This window comes from Equus quagga, chromosome 9 (assembly GCF_021613505.1).
Source record: "Equus quagga isolate Etosha38 chromosome 9, UCLA_HA_Equagga_1.0, whole genome shotgun sequence".
NCBI classification, from domain to species: Eukaryota; Metazoa; Chordata; class Mammalia; order Perissodactyla; family Equidae; genus Equus; species Equus quagga.
The window spans coordinates 87,354,744-87,377,098 of record NC_060275.1 but is presented as its reverse complement, the minus strand read 5'-3'; the positions used below and the strand labels follow the sequence as shown (position 1 = coordinate 87,377,098).

Here is a 22,355-nt window from a genome sequence, read left to right as displayed (position 1 = left end):
TCTTAAAGCAGCAGTGGGAGATGCCAAGTATATAAGATGGACTGTGTCTTCCAACTACTAAGTTCCAAAAGTGACAAACAGCACAGAATATTCAAGGACTCAGGAGCAGTTAGGCAGGCCTGATTGGTCAGCCGGAGAAATCATCAGTGGTCTTGTGTCCCCTGCAAAGATATTTGAACTTTATCTTCCTGCCGAGAGGTGCATTTGAGGATGTTTACGCAGGGAAATGACCTGTGTTAGTAATAGCTAACACTTACAAAGCATTTAACATGTGTTAAGTATAATAACCATGTGAAATAGGTTCTATTATAATCCCCATCTTACAGATGATGAAACTGAAGCTAAGAGCAGTTAAATGACTAGCTCAAGGTCAGACAGCTGTGAGGTAGAGCTGATATTTGAACCTGGGTAGCATGGCTCCAGAGTCTATCTCAAAGCTGTTGTACCACCTGTCATGTTACTAATGTCTCTGTGAAATTCATCTTGCTGCAGTACAGAGGGTAGATTGGAGTGGCACAGACTAGAGGTAGAGGGGTTACAAGACTTTGTGATAATCAAGGCTAAAGATGATGACGGGCAGAGTTACAACAACAGCAAGGAGGGGAGAGAGCAGAGAGTGAGAGACAACAAAGAACTGAGGTGACCCTACTAGATCTTAAGATGTCAATCACACACCTCAGCTTCCTCATGAATTATGCGTGTACCCTGCTACTACCTCACAGGGCTGTTCTCTGGGTTTAAAGTAATATATTAGTTAGATTATTTTTTTGTTTTTTCAGCAAATATTTATGGAGTCTCTTCCTTGAGCCAGGCAGCATTCTAGGTGCTGGGGACAGATAAGTTCTACCCTTATGGGATTTTATCCCAGGAAGGGTAGAAAGAGACAAGGCTGTGAGTAAGAATAACAAGGAAAGAGAACAGGAGTGTTGGAGAGGTTGCAATTTTAGAGTTATCAGAGTTGGCTTCACTGAGAGAGTGACGCTTGAGTAAAGAAGGAAATGAGAGAATAATCATGTATATATTGGAGGGAAGGGCATTTTAGCAAGAGGGCACAGCAAGGGTAAAGATCCTCAGGCGGGAGCATGCCTTTGTTCATTCAAGGAGCAGCATGGGTGGCGGGGTGGGGGTGCGGTGTGGAGCTGGCACAGAGTGAGCAAGGAGGAGAGTAGTGAGACCAGGTCAAAGCTAACAGTACCCTTTGGCTTTCACATGGAGCGAGATAGGACTCCTTTGGGGGGTTTTAAAGGATGAGTGATATGATCTAACAAGTGTGATGATACTCACTGTGACAACTGTATTAAGGATGGTATTGAGAGTAGACTGAAGGGAGACAAAAGACCACAGAAGGAGACTAGTTAGGAGGCAAATGCAGCAATATGGGCGAAAAATGATAATGGCTAGGGCTAGGTTAGAGAGGTGCAGGTGGCAAGAAGTGGTTGGATTCTGGGAATATCTTAAAAGTACAGTTGACAGAATGTGGAGTGGCAAAAAGAAAAAAAGATGAGTCAAGGAAGAATTCACCATTTTTATCCTAAGCGACTGGAGGAATGGAATCACCATTAACAGAGATAAGGAAGAGGAAAGAGGAGCAAGTTTTGGGAGGAAGACTAGGGTCTTGTTTTTGGATGTATGCAGTCTCAAATGCTTTTTAAACATCTCAGAGAAGTAGTCAAGTACAGCATGTGGAAGTATGTATAGAGGTAAGGGAGAGGTTATTATTATGCATATGACAGTGACACTGAGCCTTCTCAAAAACGACCCTGTTCCATATCCTCTATTTAGAATAGTAAGGGAAATTTTTAAGCTGCAACGTGAATACTAAGTTTTAGAAAATGTTCCATCAAAAACATTTTTATAGTTTGGTCACTTAAAGGATTAAGCTTCGATTATCAGAATTCCTCAATCACCAACAAATCCAAAAGGGTAGGATATTACTATATTTTTGTAACCATATGAATCTTAGATTTTGCATATCCCTCCAATTTTGCCTTCCAAAATGTGGACATAATTAATCAAATTTGAGCTCTCTCTATTTTGGAAAGCGGTGTCTACTCCACAGTGGCCAGTGGCATGCTCCTTCACAGTGTTTCCACCCTGGGTGAATACAAGAGCTTCCCCCTTTGGCCACCAGATTTTAACAGCCAGGGAGAGCTCCTCACACCATGTATTTGTAGGCTTATCTCTGATCAACCCTGGGGACCCAGACTTTGCAACACTCTAGGTGACCTTCTGCAGATAGTAGAAAGGAAAATAAATTTTGCTCTGTATCTGCAAGTGATTTTTGAAAACCTCAGTACTCAGACCTAAATAGCAATAATTGGTCAGGGACTATCTAGAATATAAATTTAGATATAGTTCCTAACTTTGGAATCCATATTTCTCTTCATTATCCTTTGGGAAATTGTGGTCTCTGAGGTCCTAATAAGCAAAATGCAGCAGATTTACCAGAGAAGGTACAGTATGTCAGTAGAAACCAAGCAAAACACTATTTCAGATTGTTCACATACAGCTAAGTAAGGAACAGAAAACACTGAATCATCACCATTTGAGAGAGCAATGTAATGCCTTCCTTCTGATGTCTGAAGAAATGGTCACATGTGGCTAGGAAGACAACAAATTAAGGAGCATTTGCTGAGTGTCAGAAGGATTGTACCAGTAGCAATACAGAAATGACTAAGACAAGGTCCTTGCCCCGGGTCATAGACAATTGGAAGAAAAAAGATTTCTCTACCTCTAGTTCCCAGACAGCCACGTGTTTAAATACTGTAGGTCTTTCTGACTCTCTGTCCCTCCAGTTTTGAGTTGAAATGAATTCCTTTGCCAAAATCCCAAAGCATTAACCCTATCAGAGCTAAAAGAAATGTAAAACATGGCTGATCTTCAAGAAAAGTTATAGATCAGATTTTAGACTCACAAAGGAATTTTTTAGAGGCTTTTTATAAAGTTAGAAAAAGATCATCCTTAAAATTAGATCCAATTAAAAGTTGTACATGACACTCATAAAGTGAAAGTATAATAATTGGAATATTGGAAGGATTAAGAATATGAATAATAAAAATGTGTAAAGTTGTTTGGTCTCTTCAGAAGAAAGCACTCCATTAATATCAAGCTGTGTCTCTCTGTGACTAATTGTCTGTTGAAATGCACAGTGCAACCAGATCCACCCATTGGCCTCAACTGGACTTTACTGAACATCAGTTTAACCGGGATTCATGCAGATATCCAAGTGAGGTGGGAACCACCACCCAATGCAGATGTTCAGAAGGGGTGGATAGTCCTGGAGTATGAACTGCAATACAAAGAAGTGAATGAGACCCAATGGAAAATGGTAAGATATCATTACATCTCACACTTAAGAATCTTTGAGTTTCCTTTTTATTTCAATAACCCCCTCTCATTTATAATTAGACTTCCTTTTGACCTAATACCACATGCTCGTGTTATATGCTTCATAATTCCTATTTGAGGAAAACTGATGTAATCAGTAAAATATCATCTTGGAATTATGTCCGACAGCAGATACTTACATGGAGCTTATATGGAAGGAAAGGAAAACTATTTCCTCGGTCATCCTGGGTGTCCAGTTGAACTTTAGAACAAAGTCATATATTCTAGCCACTGAGCTGTCTTTGGGCTGGTGGCTGAACATGGGAAGGGTTATGATCAAGGCAAACAGTGAGCTGTGGCTCAATATTCTCCCATGATTTTAGTTGCTGCCGCTCACAAGACCCCCAGTAAAATAAGTTCTTAAGTAACTCCAGGAGGAGAACAGAGGGAGGGAATTTGTCCTTTAGAAGTTTCAGAAGGATGTTTTGTTATGTATCTCAGGGGAGAATCAAGCTAAGAGGTTTTCACATAGGCAAGTAGCATGGTAATGGTTGACCTCTGAACCCCTCACTTCCTTGCCAAGTGTATGGGAACTCGGCACTTAGATAAATTCCACATGGCACACAACAAGAAGAAAAACAGGATTATCATGCTACTCCCAATATAACTAATTCTAAATCAGTCTAACCACAGCCACAGCCCTGGCCAAGCCAAGTGGTTTCTGGCAAGTCATCAGGTCATGCCCAGCAGCCTGGCACAGCCTCACTCCCAGAATTTTGAAACACCAGGCTCTGTCCATTCAGTGAACTGCTGAAAAAGAAGCCAATTTTGTCCTTAGAGGAAAGTTAAGTTTGGAGCAGCTTTGAACAGTTAAATATTGGGCTTCGAGGTTCTGTTTTTGGAATCATTTTAATTTAGATATCGGTTCTGTAACTTGGTACAAGAAAGCTTGGTTGAATGCTGAGTCAAAAAAGACTTTCTATATCCAATCAATAATCCAACATTTATTCAGCAACCAGGTATTGAAATAACTACTGTGCACAGAACACTATGCTAGGTACCCCAGGGCAACAGTTCTCAAAGTGTGAACCGTGGACCCCTGAGGGTCCCTGAGACCCTTGCAGGAAGTCCACAAGGTGAAGACTATTTTCATAATAATACTAAAATTTTATTTCCTTTTTTCATTGTGTTGAGATTTGTACTGATGGTACAAAAGCAATAGTGGAAAACTGCTGTCGCCTTAGCACAAATCAAGGCAGTAGTTCCAAACTGTAGTGAAAAGTCTCTGTCTTCCTCACCACCACGCACTCACAGTAAGGAAGGGCGGGAGCTGGTTTCACATAAGAATGCCCTTGATGAAGCTGTAAAAAATTAGTAATTTTATTAACTCTCAGCCTTTGAGTAAATAGCTTTTTAATATTCTGTCTGACACATGGAAAGTACACATAAAGCATTTCTGCTCCATGCCAAGGTACTTATGGTTATCTCGAGAAAAAGCACTTACATGGCTGAGCTGCCAACTGAACTAGCTGCTTTTTGCATGGAACACCTTTTTACTTGAAAAAACAACTGATAAACTGATAAATGGTTCATATTTGAGCAGGCAAATATTTGGCAAATGTTTCTTGAAAAAGAATAAAGTGATCTTATCACTTCAAGAAAAACAATTGACAGTATTTGTTGCCAATGAAAAAAAAATTGAGCTTTCAAGGGAAAATTAGAATTTTGGAAAACTTGCATCTATCTGCAGGCATGAGCTTGATAGCGTTCCCAATCTTTGAAGACTTTCCTGATGAGATCAATGGTGATATTAGCGAAAGTGATTTATATGTATATTGTAAACATTTAGAAAATCTGCATAACTCAGTGACTGAAATGGTCAGTTAACTTTTACTTTACTTCCTTCTATGAGTGAAGTTATAAAAGGTATTTTTATTTGATATTTATAAGTTTGGTAACTTGGACCGAGTTGTCATGAATATCAAGGGTGTATCTATAAGAACTGACCTCTCTCTTGAAGAAACACATCATCTAATTTGTTATAAGCACAACAGTCATGAGCGTAAAAAGAAGAGAGGTTTATAAGTAGAGGGGGAAAAGTTAAGCATTTGTTGCTTACATCAGGAAGTCAAATTACCATTTGACAATATTGAATTTGGTATTACTGTGCCTCTGTTTTTTATTAAATACATTTTGAATATAAAAGTCATACTAATGACCATGTAGTTGCTTACAACTATTTAGCTACTAAAGCAAGTTAAGAATTTGTGATGGGTTTTTTTGTTTGTTTTTGTGTGTGAGGAAGATTGTCACTGAGCTTACATCTGTGCCCATCGTCCTCTATTTTATGTGGGATGCCGCCCCAGCATGGCTTGACCAGCAGTGCTAGGTCCACACCTGAGATACGATCCCACAAACCCTGGGCGCAGAAGTAGAGCATGTGAACTTAACCACTATGCCACAGGGCCAGCCCCAGAATTTATGGGTTTTTAAAGACTAAATGGGTGGCATGGAATTATGTAAATGTGTGAGCCATTTCTTGAGCACCCACTGTATACGTGCTATTGTGCTGGCCTTTGGAAATGCAAAGATAATGAAGGCACTGTTTGCCCCCAGGGAGTTGGCAGGATAACATAGAAATTTGAGCAGTGAAATGTAAGAAGTGATGTAAGAGGTGTGTTATCTGGCAGGATGGAGCAGGAGAAAGTGCCAGGCAAGACTTCTCAGGGTATCAGCAATACTTTCACTGAGGATTGGCCAAGAGTAGGCGTTCCCTCACAGGCAGGTGGCAGGGTGTGAGCCAGTTGGAGTTTGGTGAGGAAAGTTGAGGGAAGATGGAGAGGGGGACATAGGTAGAATCACTGAGGGCCCCTGTTTGGTTTTGTTATTAGTGAAATCTGTAAAGAAATAACAATGATAGCAACAACAGAGAAATTAGGGCTTTAAGAGTGGAAATATAGGCTTTTAAAAATACTTTAAGAAAAATAAAATATTTAATATTCAGAATCCTGACTTTAAAAAAGTACTTTAGACATACAAATGTTTCATGCATCAAGAAACTTGCATAAAAGACACAAACTAACCATCCCATGTACATATGGGAAAAAAGAGGCACTTGGTGAGTAGAAACTAACTGAGGTGAAAGGAAAATTTGCTTTAGAAGCTAAAGGCCCAGCTTCTGACTTAATAAAACAAATTATGCGACTCTTGTTTATGTGAAAAACCCATGCTGTTGAAAAAGGGAGTATTCCTACTTTTCTACAAACAGAAACAAGATGTTCTACCTGAAGACATGTGAAAAGCACATACTGAAGACCTGCCTTCAGTATTTGACTTGGAGGAGAACACCGTCATTAGTTGGGTCTAGCTCTTTGATAGCAACATCTTAAAGGTCTAAAAGCCTCACTAACTCTTCCCAGAGAGGGTAAAGGACATCCTGGCCTTAAGAGTTGTGGGGCTATGATGTTCATGACCAAAGGACTCATGACTTTTCTTCACAGATTTTGAATAGCAAACTATTTTGAGGTGGCTTTAAGCCTTCTAGAGCAAGCAGATTCAATATGTACTTGCTTCTAATAGAATTATTTGAAAGTTCAACTAAGGTAACCATGATTTTTTAGGACCCTTTCCAATTCTGTGATCAGATGAATGAATACCCAGAATTTCCAAAGAACAGAGATAGATAGATAGATAGATAGATAGATAGATAGATAGATAATGTATATATGACTATAATTTGTTTCGGTGTGGAAATATATTTGTTTATTCTGTTCTTATGTCTTCATACAAAACTATAATATCCCAAAGAATTGGCAACATATCTGTAGTTTTCTTTATAGTTCTGTCATTGTCTGTAATAATTCTATTATGCTTTGATCTTAGTAGAATATTTGACAGCGTAACGGAAAGATATAGCTGCATTTTGTTAAACAAGTGTATCGTATCTTTGTGTGTATCCAAAAATACACTTGAGGACTATTATCTGTTTAACAAAATGATTCTTTACAAAATTGTTTTCCTTGATCTTTCTTTAATAACAAACTCCACGAGTGCATTTTAAAATATTACCTACTTTGCAGAAATTTATTTTGAATACAAATGCAGAAACACCTTGTAGCATTTACTGCATTGAGTTGTTGATTCTCTAACCAACAAGTTTGATGTTTTATCTTGAAAGATGGACCCAGTATTGTCAACATCGGTTCCGGTGTACTCGTTGAGACTGGATAAAGAATATGAAGTGCGTGTGAGATCCAGACAACGAAACTCTGAAAAATATGGCGAGTTCAGTGAGGTGCTGTATGTAACACTTCCTCAGATGAGCCCATTGGCATGTGAAGAAGGTAAAATAAAACATTTAAAATGGCAGCCAACATTGCTTTTGTCAATACATGGTGATACATTCCCTACATTGTTAGGGTGTTGTCCAGATCAAGACATATTAGCATCAAATGTCAGGGTGAGAGATCTCGAGCTCACTATCTATAATAGGTATTATCCAGCACAAAAGTGGAAGGAGGATTGAGTTTGAAAATTATTTAATTCAGGAAAAGTCCTGGGATAGGTGTAAGTTAGAGATAGGAAGATACGCTAAGATATTAATGGGAGGTATCTCTGGATAAGAAAAATTCAGTGATTCTTTGTATGTTTCTGTATTTCTAAGATTTTCTACAATGTTTGTTTTCCATTATAATCAGAAAAAATGTTTTTCAAATGCCTAGTGAAGAAATTCTGTATCTACATGGATGGATGTATACATGGCATCTAAGAGAAAGCTTAATATCGAGTCAGCATAGCTAGTCAATGGCGGGCGCTTATTGGTTTTAGAAAGTTCAGCTGTGGCTTTTACCTGGAGGATGGCTTATTAAGTAGTGTTCCAGTTATGCTTCAGAGTAACATGGAACATTTGAAGATCCTACATAAGAGAAATACAAAGATAATTAAAGCTTAAAGAAATGACACCTATAAATTCAGAATGAAAGAACTGAAGCTTTTAGATAGAGAAATAAAGCTGCTTAACAATGAACAGTGAATGTATAAAATACTGTCACTCCCAAATGGGAGTTGTCTATAGTTCATCTCTATTAGAAACAGAAGGTTTACAGGATCATATGCGGAGCTTAGGTCTGTTACATGAAACAATCACAAGCTACAGAGAACTGAAATTTATATTTCTGCATTTATAGTACAGGTAGAATCCATAATACAAAATAACACTTTGACGAAAATGTCTATAGTACCATTTTTTCTAAGCTCTACTTAACAGGCTTGTTGTTTCAGACAATTTGATATGATGAAATTCTGGTTTAAAAACCATATTTGCCACATGCCATTTAAGCTTATCATAATGGCATTTAACTCACTTAACATAGGTTTTTTTAACTGAGTTTTCCTTCTGTGGTGAAAAACAAAAAGAAAAAACTGAAGCTCTTGCTTTATGTTATATTCCTGAATATGTCATTGATATAAAAGTATAGATACCACAAGGTACAATGTGGTATTCTCTGCCCTACTAATTCTTATAATACCCCTAACATCTCCTTTGGGGATTTTAATAACAGAATAAGAAAATTAAAATAATAAAAGAATATTATAGCATAAAAGCCTACTTTTTTATATAAAGAGTTTAATTTTAGAACAGTTATAGATTTACAGAAAAATTGAGACTATTATAGAAAGTTCCTATATACCCTGCACCCAGTTTCCCCTATTATTAACATCTTACATTAGGATGATTCATTTGCTAACTTAATGAACCAATATTGATACATTTTTATTAAGTAAATTGCATAGCCTATTCAGAGTTCCTTAGTTTTTACTTAATAGTCTTTTTCCATTCCAGGATAGCACATTACATTTATTTATCAAGTCTCTTTAACCTTCTTTGGTTGTGACAGTTTCTCAGATTTTTTTCTTTTTTTATTTTTATTTTATTGAGGTCACAATAGTTTCTAACATTGTGAAATTTCAGTTCTACATTATTATTTGTCAGTCACCATATGTATGTGCCTCTTTACTCCTTATGCCCACCCCCTAACCCCCTTCCCCTCTGGTAACTACTAATCTGTTCTCTTTGTCTATGTGTTGGTTTATCTTCCACATATGAGTGAAATCGTGGTATTTGTCTTTCTCTGGCTGGTTTATTTCACTTAACATAATGCCCTCAAGTTCCATCCATATTGTTGCAAATGGGACAATTTTGTCTTTTTTATGGCTAAGTAGTATTCCATTGTATATATACCACATCTTTTTTATCCATTCATCAGTCACTGAGCACTTGGGTTGCTTCCACATCTTGGCTATTGTGAATAATACTGCAATGAACATAGGAGTGCATAAGTCTCTGAAGTATAGATTTGTTTCTTTGGATAAACATCCAGTAATGGGATAGCTGGGTTGTATGGTATTTCTATTTTTAACTTTTTGAGAAATCTCCATACTATTTTCCATACTGGCTGCACCAGATTACATCCCCACCAGCAGTGTATGAGGTTCCCTTTTCTCCTCATCCTCTGTGACATTTGTTTTTTGTCTTGGTAATTATAGCCATTCAAACAGGTGTAGGTAATATCTCATTGTAGTTTTGATTTGCATTTCCCTAATAATTAGTGCTGTTGACGATCTTTTCATGTGCCTGTTGACCATCTGTATATCTGCTTTGGAGAAATGTCTGTTCAGATCCTCTGCTCAGCTTTTGATCGTTTTTTTTTTTTTCAATTGTTGAGTTCTCTGAGTTCTTTATATATTTTGGAGATTAACCCCTTGTCAGATATATGATTTTCAAATATTTTCTCCCAGTTGGTGGGTTCTTTTCCTTTTTTTTTCTAGTTTCCTATGCCTTACAGAAGCTCTTTAGTCTACTGAAGTCCCACTTCTTAATTTTTCTGTTTCCCTTGCCCAAGTAGACATGGTATTCAGAAAGATCCTTCCAAGACTGATGTCAAAGAGTATACTGCCTATATTTTCTTCCAGGAGTTTTATGGTTTCACATCTTACCTTCAAGTCTTTAATCCATTTTGAGTTAATTTTTGTGTATGGTGAAAAATAATGGTATACTTTCACTCTTTTGCATGTGGCTGTCTGGTTTTCCCAACACCATTTATATAAAAGCCTACTTTTAATAAAGCAACATAAAGGTAAATTACACTTATCGTTTTTATTAAAAAATTGATAACCTCTGTCAGTGTAGTAAGAATACTGGGAACGAACTGGAAGGTGGTTGTAGGCACTTGTTCTTAGGGAATGAAATAGAAATTTTACAAAGTCCCCCACATTTGCTACAAAGTGTATGAAAATCTGAAGATGGGAGCCTCAGTAGCGATCTTCTGTCAAAGGATATATTTTTTTAAGTAACTTACATACTCTGCATATCTAAAAAGTTTGTTATGACTCAAATAAAAACTCTGTCCCCATCTTTTTGATAGATCCTCAGTCTGGAGGATAAAAACAAAAATCACCACACCTTAAAAAAAAAGGGAACCAGGGCTGGCCCCCTGGGGTAGTGGTTAAGTTCACTTTGGCAGCCTGGGTTCACAGGTTTAGATCCTGGGCGCAGATCAGCCATGCTGTGGTGGCAATCCACGTATAAATTGGAGGAAGATTGGCACAGATGTTAGCTCAGGGCTAATCTTCCTCAGCTAAAAAAGGGGGGGGGGGGGGGCCGTTGGACCAAGTGGACATTATTTAGGTAAAGGCATATGTTACCAAGCAGCAATTTTTCCTAGAGTTGAAGACTTTAGGGACACACCCTGAACACATAAGATGCTTAAAGCAGTTTGGTTTTTTTCATAAACATGAACTGTGCTTAAACTGTGTGCTGTTTTCTTTATTTTAATTTTTTTTATTTTTTTTTTGTATGTGAAAGGATTTGAAAAGTGGACAGAGGTGTTCTTGGAACAGAAAATACTCCTACATCATTACATTTTATTTCAGTGATTATCAAGTGAAATCACTGACTTTCCTGGATGAATACAAATTAGAAAATACTGTTATGTGAAAAAAGAACATGAAATGTAAACTTCAATTATTCATAATTCTCTGAGTGAGATATTGTTCTTGTGTGTTTCAGATTTCCAGTTTCCATGGTTCTTAATTATTATCCTTGGAATATTTGGGCTAACAGTGATATTATTTTTATTCATATTTTCTAAACAGCAAAGGTACGTGTGATATAGTCTATTTTGATATGTTTTTGCCAGTTGTGTAGCAAACGTTTTCCATTTGTTGTTTGATATTTCCTTTTGCAGATCATGAGTGAAAATTTTAAATAACCCAGTAAAACGTTATCTCCAGTTATACATTAACCACTTTGTTGTGTTCGTCATAGGGAATTCACAGGTTTCAATTCCATCTTGAAGTTGTATAGAACATCGAGAGGCTGGCTCTAAGGACTATACACTTGATCGTATGCACCACTTTAACAAAACTGTTGTCTCAGAGCTACCTCTTCACCTCTTCAAAATACTGGATAAGTTGGCCCATTCATTCCAGGACCATAAAGTAGTACTGAGTCTTTGGCTGAGTTTGACACAGTCCTCACATACAGTCATACATCACCTAATGACAGGGATATGTTCTGAAAAATGCATCAGGTGATTTTGTCATTGTGTGAGCATCATAGAGTGTGTTACACAAGCCTCAGTGGTATAGCCTACTATACACCTAGGCTATGTGGTTCTAATATTATGGGACCACAGTCGTATATGCAGTCTGTCATTGACCAAAACGTCCTTATACGGCACATGACTCTACAAGAAAATTTGAGTGGCAAACTAAAGCTACCTAGATAATTCAATATAACAAGACCTTTTCAGACTTCCTATGATGGGAATTTCAAGTAAATTCCGGTTTTATTTAAATTATTTGGATATTTATGATTTGGTATTTTATCTGCTTTTGTAAACGCAGCTAAAATCCAAGTTTGAAGAAGTTCCAGTCTGTATTCTCTTGGAGTTAAAAGACTTGGGTTCCAGTTGTTATTCTGCCGCTGCTCTTTAATCACATTTGAGTCCATTAACCTCTCTGGGCCTCTGTGTTCTCATGGGTAATATTGAGGGTGTTGGATTATGTGACCTTGAAATTTTCCTTAAGCTGTAATAGCTAATCATTCTATTTTTGTTTTTGAAGGAAACTCAGTACAAACCACAGGAAATTTTAATACAAAATGTAGGAAAAATTACTGGTACCAAGTGCCAGTTTTCTTACATTTAGAGTATTTTTAGAGTCCCCGGGCTTAATCTTGCTCCTTCTCCTAGAATTAGGGCGACTGGCACTCCCAGTTTGCCTGGGACGTTCCTGGTTTTAGCACTGAAAGTCCTGTCCCGGGAAACTCCTCAGTGCCAGGCAAACCAAGATGGTTGCTCACCCTACCTAGGACTAAAAACAGGTTCTCCAGCTGAAGCCAAGAGGCATCTAGAAATCAAAATAAGATCTATGTGAATATATCTAATTTGTTTTTTGAAGTTGTATAACATTTATAAACATCAAAATATAATTTTCTTAGAAAGAAGAATTCCCATAAGCTAGAGTTCTAGAGTGTCATGCGTGCTAAATGTCTCCAAGGGAATGCAGAAAAGATTGGTTTTAGTAGAGTGTGTCTCCAATTTTATAATGTAAACCAAGAGGAAAGCAAAATGCACTCTCCAGAATTTCATCTTGCACCTAACTTTCTAGCAACATTTCTGTTTTACAAACACAACTATTATAAAACAGGACAACACATTTTCAATTGTTGGGGGAAAAATTAGTAAATAAATAAATAAATTTTCAGGATTTTGAGTAATTTATATACTTAAGTCATGCCAACAACAAAGGAGCCAAATTATTCTGTTGATTAATTTGAATTCATTGATCTGTACCCTTGATGGGCCAATTTATATGTAACAGCTGTAGATAAACCCACAATGTCTATGAAGTAATTTCCTCAACATTAGCTGTCAATTTCGAGTCATTGTGAAGCCCAAGTAAATTTGTTATGTTGCTTAATTATATTAGCTAACAATATTTGAAGAAAAGATAATCCTCTGAACAAATAGGATTTCAAAGAAAATATATTAACCTTTGTCTAAAAGAGTGTTTTCTATGAATAATGAAGTTCTTAACTAGGATGCTGGCCAAAATCATCAAATTGTAAAATTATTTGGAAATCTTTTTTGTACTTTCAAATTTCCTGTGCTAAATTAAGTTCTTTGTAGAAAAGAATTAATTTTTCTTTTTCATTTGCCCATAAAAATCCTTATTATTGTCTAAATTTCCATGTTCTAATGAAAGTAGGAAATAGAAAATGATTATCAGCAGGTGTGGGAAGAGCATGTAGTTCTAATAATTAAAATGATACTCCAAAAAATGAGGTGTTACATCAGCTTTCCCCGAACCTTAGGGCTGTAAAGGACTTCAGGTCCTCCATATCTTTGCTTGAAGTTTTGTGAGTCCACAATCTAAGCTACTTCTCCCTTTTTTAATCCAGATAATTGAGTCAACTGCAGCAAAATTTATCATGTAATTTGGATTTGAATAAAATTACACCAAAGTCACAAACATAGTTTCATGCCAAGTTATCTATACTCTATACTCTATTGTTCCCACCATTCAAGCTGTTACTAACCAAGAAAGAAATACCTGAATTGGCATAAAACAGGAGTGGCAAACTGGCAACCTGAAAGCCAAATTCAGCCGCAGATCTGTTTGTTGTTTTATGTTATTTTGATTTTTGGAGTAAATGTTTTGCTATTTGATTTGGCGTAAAGGTTTTGCTATGAAGTGTTTTCAAATTAGGGAATTTTCACACACAAATCCAGATGCCCAGATCACCCTTAAAAGCTGAAAGATCTAGTGAAACTGGGTTGATATTCCTGTATGGCAACATGCACTGAGGCAAAGGACCAGCTGTCCCATTTGAGAAGCCTGTCACCATTCCCATCTCTCCCTATGACATTGTAACTGGCCTGCTTCATTTATTTGTATGACCTGCTTGGGCCCTATAGCCTGCAGGGTCTGCCATCCTGGCAAAGTCAACCACAACTCTTAGAAAGCTAACTACTAACATGAGCCTAAATGCATCATCCTCTTCAAAAAGGAGAGGCTCTCATAACAAACTCAAGCATTAGACGTTTGGGAATCTTTGCTTCCTATAATTAGGGTTATGTTATGTTTGTGTATGTTTTTGAACATTTGAAATGTTTATTTAGAGATGCAGAACCAAATAACACAGCAGCATGACAGAAGGCAAAGGGCCTGGGTTATGGGGTCAGGTACTTTGGATTTGAGCCCCAGCTGTATCAAGTGTTAGTGTATGATTTGAACACCTTCCCTAAATCTCTAAATCTTTCTACAGGTTAATATCATCTGCCTCCCTGGTTGATTAAATAAAATATTTAGTGCAGAGGTTGACAAACTTGTTTTATAAAGGGCCAAATAGTAAATTTTTAGGTTTTCTGGGCCGTGTGTCTCTGTTGCAACTACTCAACTTTGCCACCATGGCATCAAAGCAGCCATAGACAATATATGAACAGATAAACATGACTGTGTTCCAATAAAACTTTATTTACAAAAACAGACAGCAGGCCAGATTTGGCCCACAGGCTATAATTTGCCGACCCATAGTTTAGTGCAAAATACGTCTCACAATGTCTGGCTTATCAGAGGTGGCAGTTATTATTAATGATTTATATTTTTTCTATATCTCCTATTCATCAGTAACAATTTTTTTTAATACTTATCCCACTGGGTAAACCTAGTGGAAGCTACTCAAAGCAACTTATGAAATTTGGCTTATTCCTTGAATTAGATAAAAAGACAGTAGAAATATTCAGACACTGAGTTCCCTGTTGAATAGACTAGACTGTCCATTCGCATTGAGTGGCATATCAGTTGATATCCAAAGCTCAGCTTACCATCCCTGCCCAACAGTGGTATCTCTGACACGTAGGGGTTTTTATTTTTTTAACAATAAAATGAGTTGGTTGGAGTGGATTATCTCAGCTTTTTACTAGAGCTACAATGTTCATTTTAAAACACAAACTCTAGATTACACTATTAACAAAATAGATAAGTGATTTATTCAAATTTATTCAAGAAATGTTTATTGAGTACCTTCTATGTCGCAGGAATTGTTCTAAGTGCTGGGGATACAATAAGGCACAAGACAGGGAGGATAGACATTGAAATGAATTGTGGTCAAAAACTAATTTAAATATTTGGAAGAGAAAATGTGAGTGCATCTTAGAATTGTGTATATAAATCCACACTGATTAGAGATAGTTCACATTTAGTCCCTCCCAAATGGAATGAACCCTGCAGTGACACCCTGGTTAATGAGATGCTCTTATACAATTTTTAATTAATGTGAGCTGTGTGTTGCAAACTCATCCCAGTCAACCCTTTTCTGAGTGTGCAAATAATTTTGGCTCTATGTAGATTGGCTCTTCTTCCTTCTCTCTCCTCCCTTCCCTCCCTCCTTTCCTCCCTCTTTCTGTCCCTCCTTCCTTCTTCCTCCACAAATTACTGATGAGATGTACACTAAAATTACCTTCCTTATAAGTGAAATGGAAATTGGCTCCAAATGGAATTAAATTTCTCACTCCCAAATGCTCATGCTGGCTGTCGATAAGAGACATTAAGGAAAAAATAAAGATTACGGGAAAACCATGTTTTGTTTAAACTGACTTCAGAGGAAGGGTTTTTGGTTCTTTTTTTCTTCTATAGTTTTTCCTTATCACTTACTGATTAATATTTTCATTCTCTTTCTCATATTCCACTTAAATAAAGTATCAGAATATTTGGAATAAGTAATAGTACTGCCAATACGGTAGTCCCCCCCTATTCGTGGGGGATACGTTCCAAGACCCCTAGTGGATGCCTGAAACCCCAGATAGTACCAAACCCTACATATACTGTTTTTTCCTATACGTACATGCCTATGATAAAGTTTAACTTATAAATTAGGCACAGTAAGAGATTAACAACAATAACTAATAATAAAATAGAACAATTATAACAATATACTGTAATAAAAGTTATGTGAATGCAGTCTCTCTCTTTCTCTCAGAATATCTTAATTTTACTCTATTTTGAGACTGCAGTTGTCTGCAGGTAACTGAAACCATGGATAAGGGGGAACTTTGTTCTTAGTTCCATCGAGTCAATTCTGACTCCTAGCCACCTGTGCATAGCAGAGTGGACCCATGACTGGGCTTTTTGCCCCATCCTCTCATCTTTTGGCGCTATATAAGACAATCCTACACTGCTATTCACAGGGTTTTCATGGCCAATTTTTTTGAAAATGGGTGGCCAGTTCCTTTTTCCTAGTCTGTCTTAGTCTGGAAACTCCACTGAAACCTGTCCACCATGGCTGACCCTGCTGGTATTTGAAATAATAGCGAATAATAGCTATCACATTTGAATGATAGCTTTCAGTAAGTATCACAGCAACACACAGCCACCACAGTGCAACAACTGACAGATGAGTGGTGTGGTTCCCTGACCAGGAAACCAATCTAGGCTGTGGTGGTGAGAGTACCATATCTTAACCACTAGACCACCAGGGCTGGCTGGGGGAACTACTGTATTTTATTTCTATCTTTTGAAATGAAAGAATGTGTAACTTTTAAGATATGTCAAACTGAAATTTTGTTTTCAAGGATTAAGATGCTGATTCTGCCCCCAGTTCCAGTTCCAAAGATTAAAGGAATTGATCCAGATCTCCTTAAGGTAATTAACAAATTATCTAAACTATAGATGACACTAATTAAATGATACCTGAAAACATTGCCTGATGTTGAGAGCTTTTGCAAACTGTATGTATCCACTCTATTTTTCGTACCCTTTCTGGAGAAAAATTTTTTAAAATATTACATCTCTTAAAATTATGAGAATGTCTTATGTAGTTAAAAATCCTTCACTAATGTATTTTTTGTTATTATATGCCTTTGTTACTATTGTTCTTATTGGAACCATAATTAGTCTCTGAAGGTTTTTTGTTAAATGACTTAATCATTATGAGTTTCTTTTCATAGATCATTTTATTTCTGTTCCCTAGGAAGGAAAATTAGAAGAGGTGAACACAATCTTAGCCGTTCATGACAACTATAAACCTGAATTTTACAATGATGACTCTTGGGTTGAATTCATTGAGCTAGATATTGATGACCCTGATGAAAAGACTGAAGGATCAGACACAGACAGACTTCTAAGCAATGACCATCAGAAATCACTTAATATCCTTGGGGCAAAGGATGACGACTCTGGACGTACCAGCTGTTATGAACCTGACATTCTGGAGACTGATTTCAATGCCAGCGACATGTGTGATGGTACCTCAGAGGTTGCTCAGCCACAAAGGTTAAAAGGGGAAGCAGATCTTTTGTGCCTTGACCAGAAAAATCAAAAGGACTCATCTTCTAGTAATGCTACCCCTGCTACTCAGCAGCCCAGTGTTATCCTAGCAGAGGAAAACAAACCAAGACCACTTCTTATTGGTGGAACTGAGTCAACTCATCAAGCTGCCCATACTCAACTAAGCAATCCAAGTTCACTAGCAAACATCGACTTTTATGCCCAGGTAAGCGACATTACGCCAGCAGGGAGTGTGGTCCTTTCCCCGGGCCAAAAAAACAAGACAGGGATATCCCAATGTGACATGCATCCCGAAGTGGTCTCACTCTGCCAAGCCAACTTCATCATGGACAATGCCTACTTCTGTGAGGCAGATGCCAAAAAGTGCATCCCCGTGGCCCCTCACGTCGAGGTTGAATCACGTGTCGAGCCAAGCTTTAACCAGGAAGACATTTACATCACCACAGAAAGCCTTACCACTACTGCTGGGAGGTCTGGGACAGCAGAACGTGCTTCAAGCTCTGAGATGCCTGTCCCAGACTATACTTCCATTCATATAGTACAGTCTCCACAGGGCCTCGTACTCAATGCTACCGCCTTGCCCTTGCCTGACAAAGAGTTTCTTTCATCATGTGGCTACGTGAGCACAGACCAACTGAACAAAATCATGCCGTAGCCTTTCTTTGATTTCCCATGAGCTACGTATTTAATGGCAAAGAGTTGGCTGGGGCATGAATGCTTAAACCAAAACAATGTTTAAACCCTTTGTTAAGGGGGTGGGAGTGTGGATTCTAAATGCCTTTTCCTGAAATATTGAAAGAAGATATTAAAAAAAAATAAGAACGCTTAATCAGATAGTTATTCCTGTTGTGAACTGTAAATATTTTAAAGAATTGTCTCACAGACTGTTTAGTGGCAGTGATTGTCTTGTTATTGTGGGTGTTGATTTTGTGAAACTTAGCATTGAATGGCTACGTTTTTAATGTATAGTAAATCATGCTTTTTGAAAAAGCGAAAAATCAGGTGGCTTTTAGCAGTTCAGGAAAATTGAATGCAAATCATAGCACAGGCTAATTTTTTTTAAATTGGGAACTAAAATTATAGGTAAGAAGACAAAAAATAGTTTGGATATGTAAACATTTATTTTGGCATAAATTGATAAAGATATTTTTACTAATTTACACTTCAAGCATGGCTATTTTCTATGACACTACACACTGTACTGTAGTTCGTGTGGACCCATCCAAAGAATGTAGCAACTACAGTCTAACGCTGGTTTGATGCCTTGGTCAATGCACCTAAAGCAAAACAAATGAACAAGTTAGTTTTTTACAAGCCCCTTTTTATACCTCCCAAAACTCCTTAAACAATTCTGAAATGATTGTAGTTACCTGCATTATTGGGACATGCTCGTTTTATCTGAATTTTTACAGAAAGATTTGTTAATTTAGAAAACTTTAAAATGTTTGCACACGTCAGCTTATCATGAACCAAAAACCAAACAACCAAACAAAAAACCCCTTCTTACCCACATTTTGGTTCATGTCAGAGAGCTACAAACTAAGAGAAGTAGAAATTATAGCTGGTCCCTGTTGACCAGGATGCCTGGGTGGTGCAGTCGCACATGAAGTGAGTTGTTTGTCATGATCTGAGTGCATGCAGATCATGAGAAAGAAGCCCTGGAAACTCTGCAGCAGTATCTTCAAACACAACTTGGTTTTCTTTCATAGTTCTAAGAAGGGAATAAGGTACAAGAAGCACTTTGTAAGTTGAAGCAGGTCGAAGTGAAGTTAACCAGATAATGAAATAAAAAGTTCAAGAAATAGGTTTTTTGTTTCGCAGCCTATAGCCAGACACAACCTCATTATTCATGATAATGAGAAACAGAAGGAACAAGATTTTAAATCCCCACAGATAACTCAAAATTTACTTAAACCAATAGCAGAAACGTTTTTTCCTCACCAAGCCTTTTATAAAATTTATTTAAAGTCGTAGAAGAAGTTTCATCATTTTTTTATTTCTCCTCGCAGTGAATTGGCCTCAAAGCAGAAGAAGAGGCCTGAGTAATTTATAAATTACTGTTCAATCCCTTAATGATGTAAGCAGTGGAATTGCTCCTCAAAAGACTTGTCAAAAAGAGAAGAATCTCATCTCATTGAAGAATGCCTCTCACTTTAAGTATTTTTTAAGAGGTTAATAAAACTTTAAAGTTAGCTTTAACTTAAATAGTATTTGCCATTTAGCTCAGACCTTTTTAGGAAACAAGCTTAATGGTTGGTAATTTCAAATTCCCTCTTTCTTGCAGGAAGGACAGTGAAAAGCTAGAATTGGGTGTTGAAAGTTCAACATGTTACTTTGTAATAGATGTTTAGTAGATTTTATGCTACCTTGCTGCTATGGTTTTCTCTAAGAGCTACATAATTTAGTTTCATATACAATTTCATCAATGTAGAACCTAATTCAACTTAAAACTGTGTGTTTGGGAAAACTCTCTTACTATTTCACAATAGGCTGACAACATTTCTATAGCCAAAAATAGCTAAATACCTCAATCAGTCTCCGAATGTCATTTTGGTACTTTGCTGGCCACACAAGCCATTATTCACTAGTATGACTAGTTGTGTCCTGCAGTTTATATTTAACTTTCTTTATGTCTGTGGATTTTTTTCCTTCAAAGTTTAATAAATTTATTTTCTTGGATTTGTGATGGTATGCTTCTGTTGTCGAACACCCACATGCAAAACATCCTAAACCAGACTGCCTACTGTGAGTCCTTCTCATTGTAAGGGGAGCTAAGCACAGTTAATTTAAACACATTGGCAATGGGTGTGGAGATTTGTGTTATGTGCTGGAATCGGCAGAGAAGGCAGCTCCCTACCTCTCTTTCTTGAGGAAACAGGAGCCCATCTCAGAAATATCCTGCTGGCTTGCCTGGACTGTGTGTTCTCCTCAGCTGCAGCTCCCCATGGGCAGAGGCCCTTAGAGCCATGTTTTATTGGAGGCATCATAGCTTGCTTGTGTGTGTGTGTTGGGGCCAGGGAGACGGAGGGAGTAGGGGGCAGGCAGGGAGAGTGGTGCTTGAACATTTTGTTTAAGCTACATTTCTAGCTTAAGCATGTTGCCTGGAAGAAGGAAAAACAGCTCTTCCTCTACCATTCACACAGCACAAGCCAGATTGTCAGACTAGCTACTTGTCATCTTGAGAAGAAGATAATAAGTCAAGCCTGGGATGGAGGCCAGTTAGGGAGGTTATGTAGGAGCCTGAGCGAGCAGTAAAGCGATAAAGCATAAATTCCTCCATAGGTGGCTCCAGGTGGGATAGCTACTAAATCACAGGCTCTTATGCAGGTGCTGGATCCTGAGAGGTGGGAGTCTGCGATGGCATCAAGAAACCCACTGAACAATGATTTACTGCTGCAGCAAGTTGAATGCAAACTGCCCCAACTTTTCATAATACTAAGGGTTTACATTCAATACAGATCAAACGTTTCTCCACCTGCTGCCTTCTGCCCTTTGAGCAGCCATTACCTGAAAGAACCATGGGTGAAGCCTCAGGGTTTCCTACTCCCTTATTTGGAAATATGGTTTGGAAAGTCACGTCTCTTTTGTCACTAAGACATTGGAACATACACTGCCTTAACATTTACAAAACAAAAGGTCATTGTTTTAAGCACCAGATACTTATTTTTTACAGACGCAATACCAGACTCAGCCTTATGATATTCCAGGCTTATCATTCATGTGGGGTGCTTCAAAGTCTCAGGAGTGAAGGGGAAGGAAAGCCTGCTTACTTCCATGGATTGAAAGAGCACAATTCTGTCTATTTCGAAAGATAAATGTCATGTTGGAGATGGCTACACATGTCTTCCTATGGTTAAACTTCTCAGTGGTTCTACTAAAACATACTAACACTGAAATCTATTCATGCATTGTGATATTTACATAGTTTTACAACAAAATACTAAGTGTATTTTCATGTTCCCTGTTTAGGGTAAGAAATAGGGGGAAAAGCTAGAAGTCACTTAAATCCGAAGTCTTTCGTCTGGAATCCAACATCCCATATAATTTGCCCAATCTCCTTTGCTAGCTTGATATTTAAGAGCTGTGTATAAAGGGCACAGCTTCTGACTAAGAATTTGACCTTTCGTTAATATTCAAGCTCTTCCTTTGGAAATCTAGTAAGAGTAGTATGTCGATTATATTACATAGGCAAAATTGTTCTTGCTTAAAGTGATCTCTCACTGGTAAATTACATCTGGATGGTGAGAAACTCTAAATACTTGGAGATAAAACATACTTTGGACTTGAGTATGGCAATTCTTATAATTAAGCATGGAATTATATGGGAACACTGGAAGCTATGCCTAGGGAGTCGTAGCAAGAGCTCTTGGCTCCGGTGGGGCATAGGGCTTCTAAACCTGGGCGGACTCCTTTACCTGCCCAGTACAAATCTCCTTCCTTTGTGCCTGAGTTGTCACTTGGGGAAGGAGGAGAAAGAAAATACTGGACAGTTGTATAAACGTCTGTGTACACTGCAGCATGGATTGTTGCCATGACTATGACTAAGAGCAGAAAGCCTGATGGTGCCCTGTCCTACATCCTTCCTGTCCTACATTCTCCTGAGTAGACTGGGGCCAAGGGTGGTCTGTGGTCATCTGGGGAATATTTACTTCAACCTAAGAAGATCTCCTTGCAGG

At 37.7% G+C, this 22,355-nt stretch overlaps 1 protein-coding gene across 3 annotated transcripts in view; it reads left to right on the top strand.

Moving 5' to 3' along the window:
- GHR (growth hormone receptor) overlaps positions 1-20,358 on the top strand; it is a 244,803-nt gene extending 224,445 nt beyond the window's left edge. For all 3 annotated transcript variants that reach the window (XM_046671902.1, XM_046671903.1, XM_046671901.1), the window contains 5 exons: positions 3,150-3,328; positions 7,505-7,670; positions 11,396-11,486; positions 16,965-17,034; positions 17,363-20,358. In XM_046671902.1, coding sequence (XP_046527858.1) covers positions 3,150-3,328; positions 7,505-7,670; positions 11,396-11,486; positions 16,965-17,034; positions 17,363-18,334 — 1,478 coding nt within the window. In that variant the 3' untranslated portion in view covers positions 18,335-20,358. The remainder of the gene's footprint in view (positions 1-3,149; positions 3,329-7,504; positions 7,671-11,395; positions 11,487-16,964; positions 17,035-17,362) is intronic.
- The last annotated feature ends 1,997 nt before the right edge of the window (positions 20,359-22,355 follow it).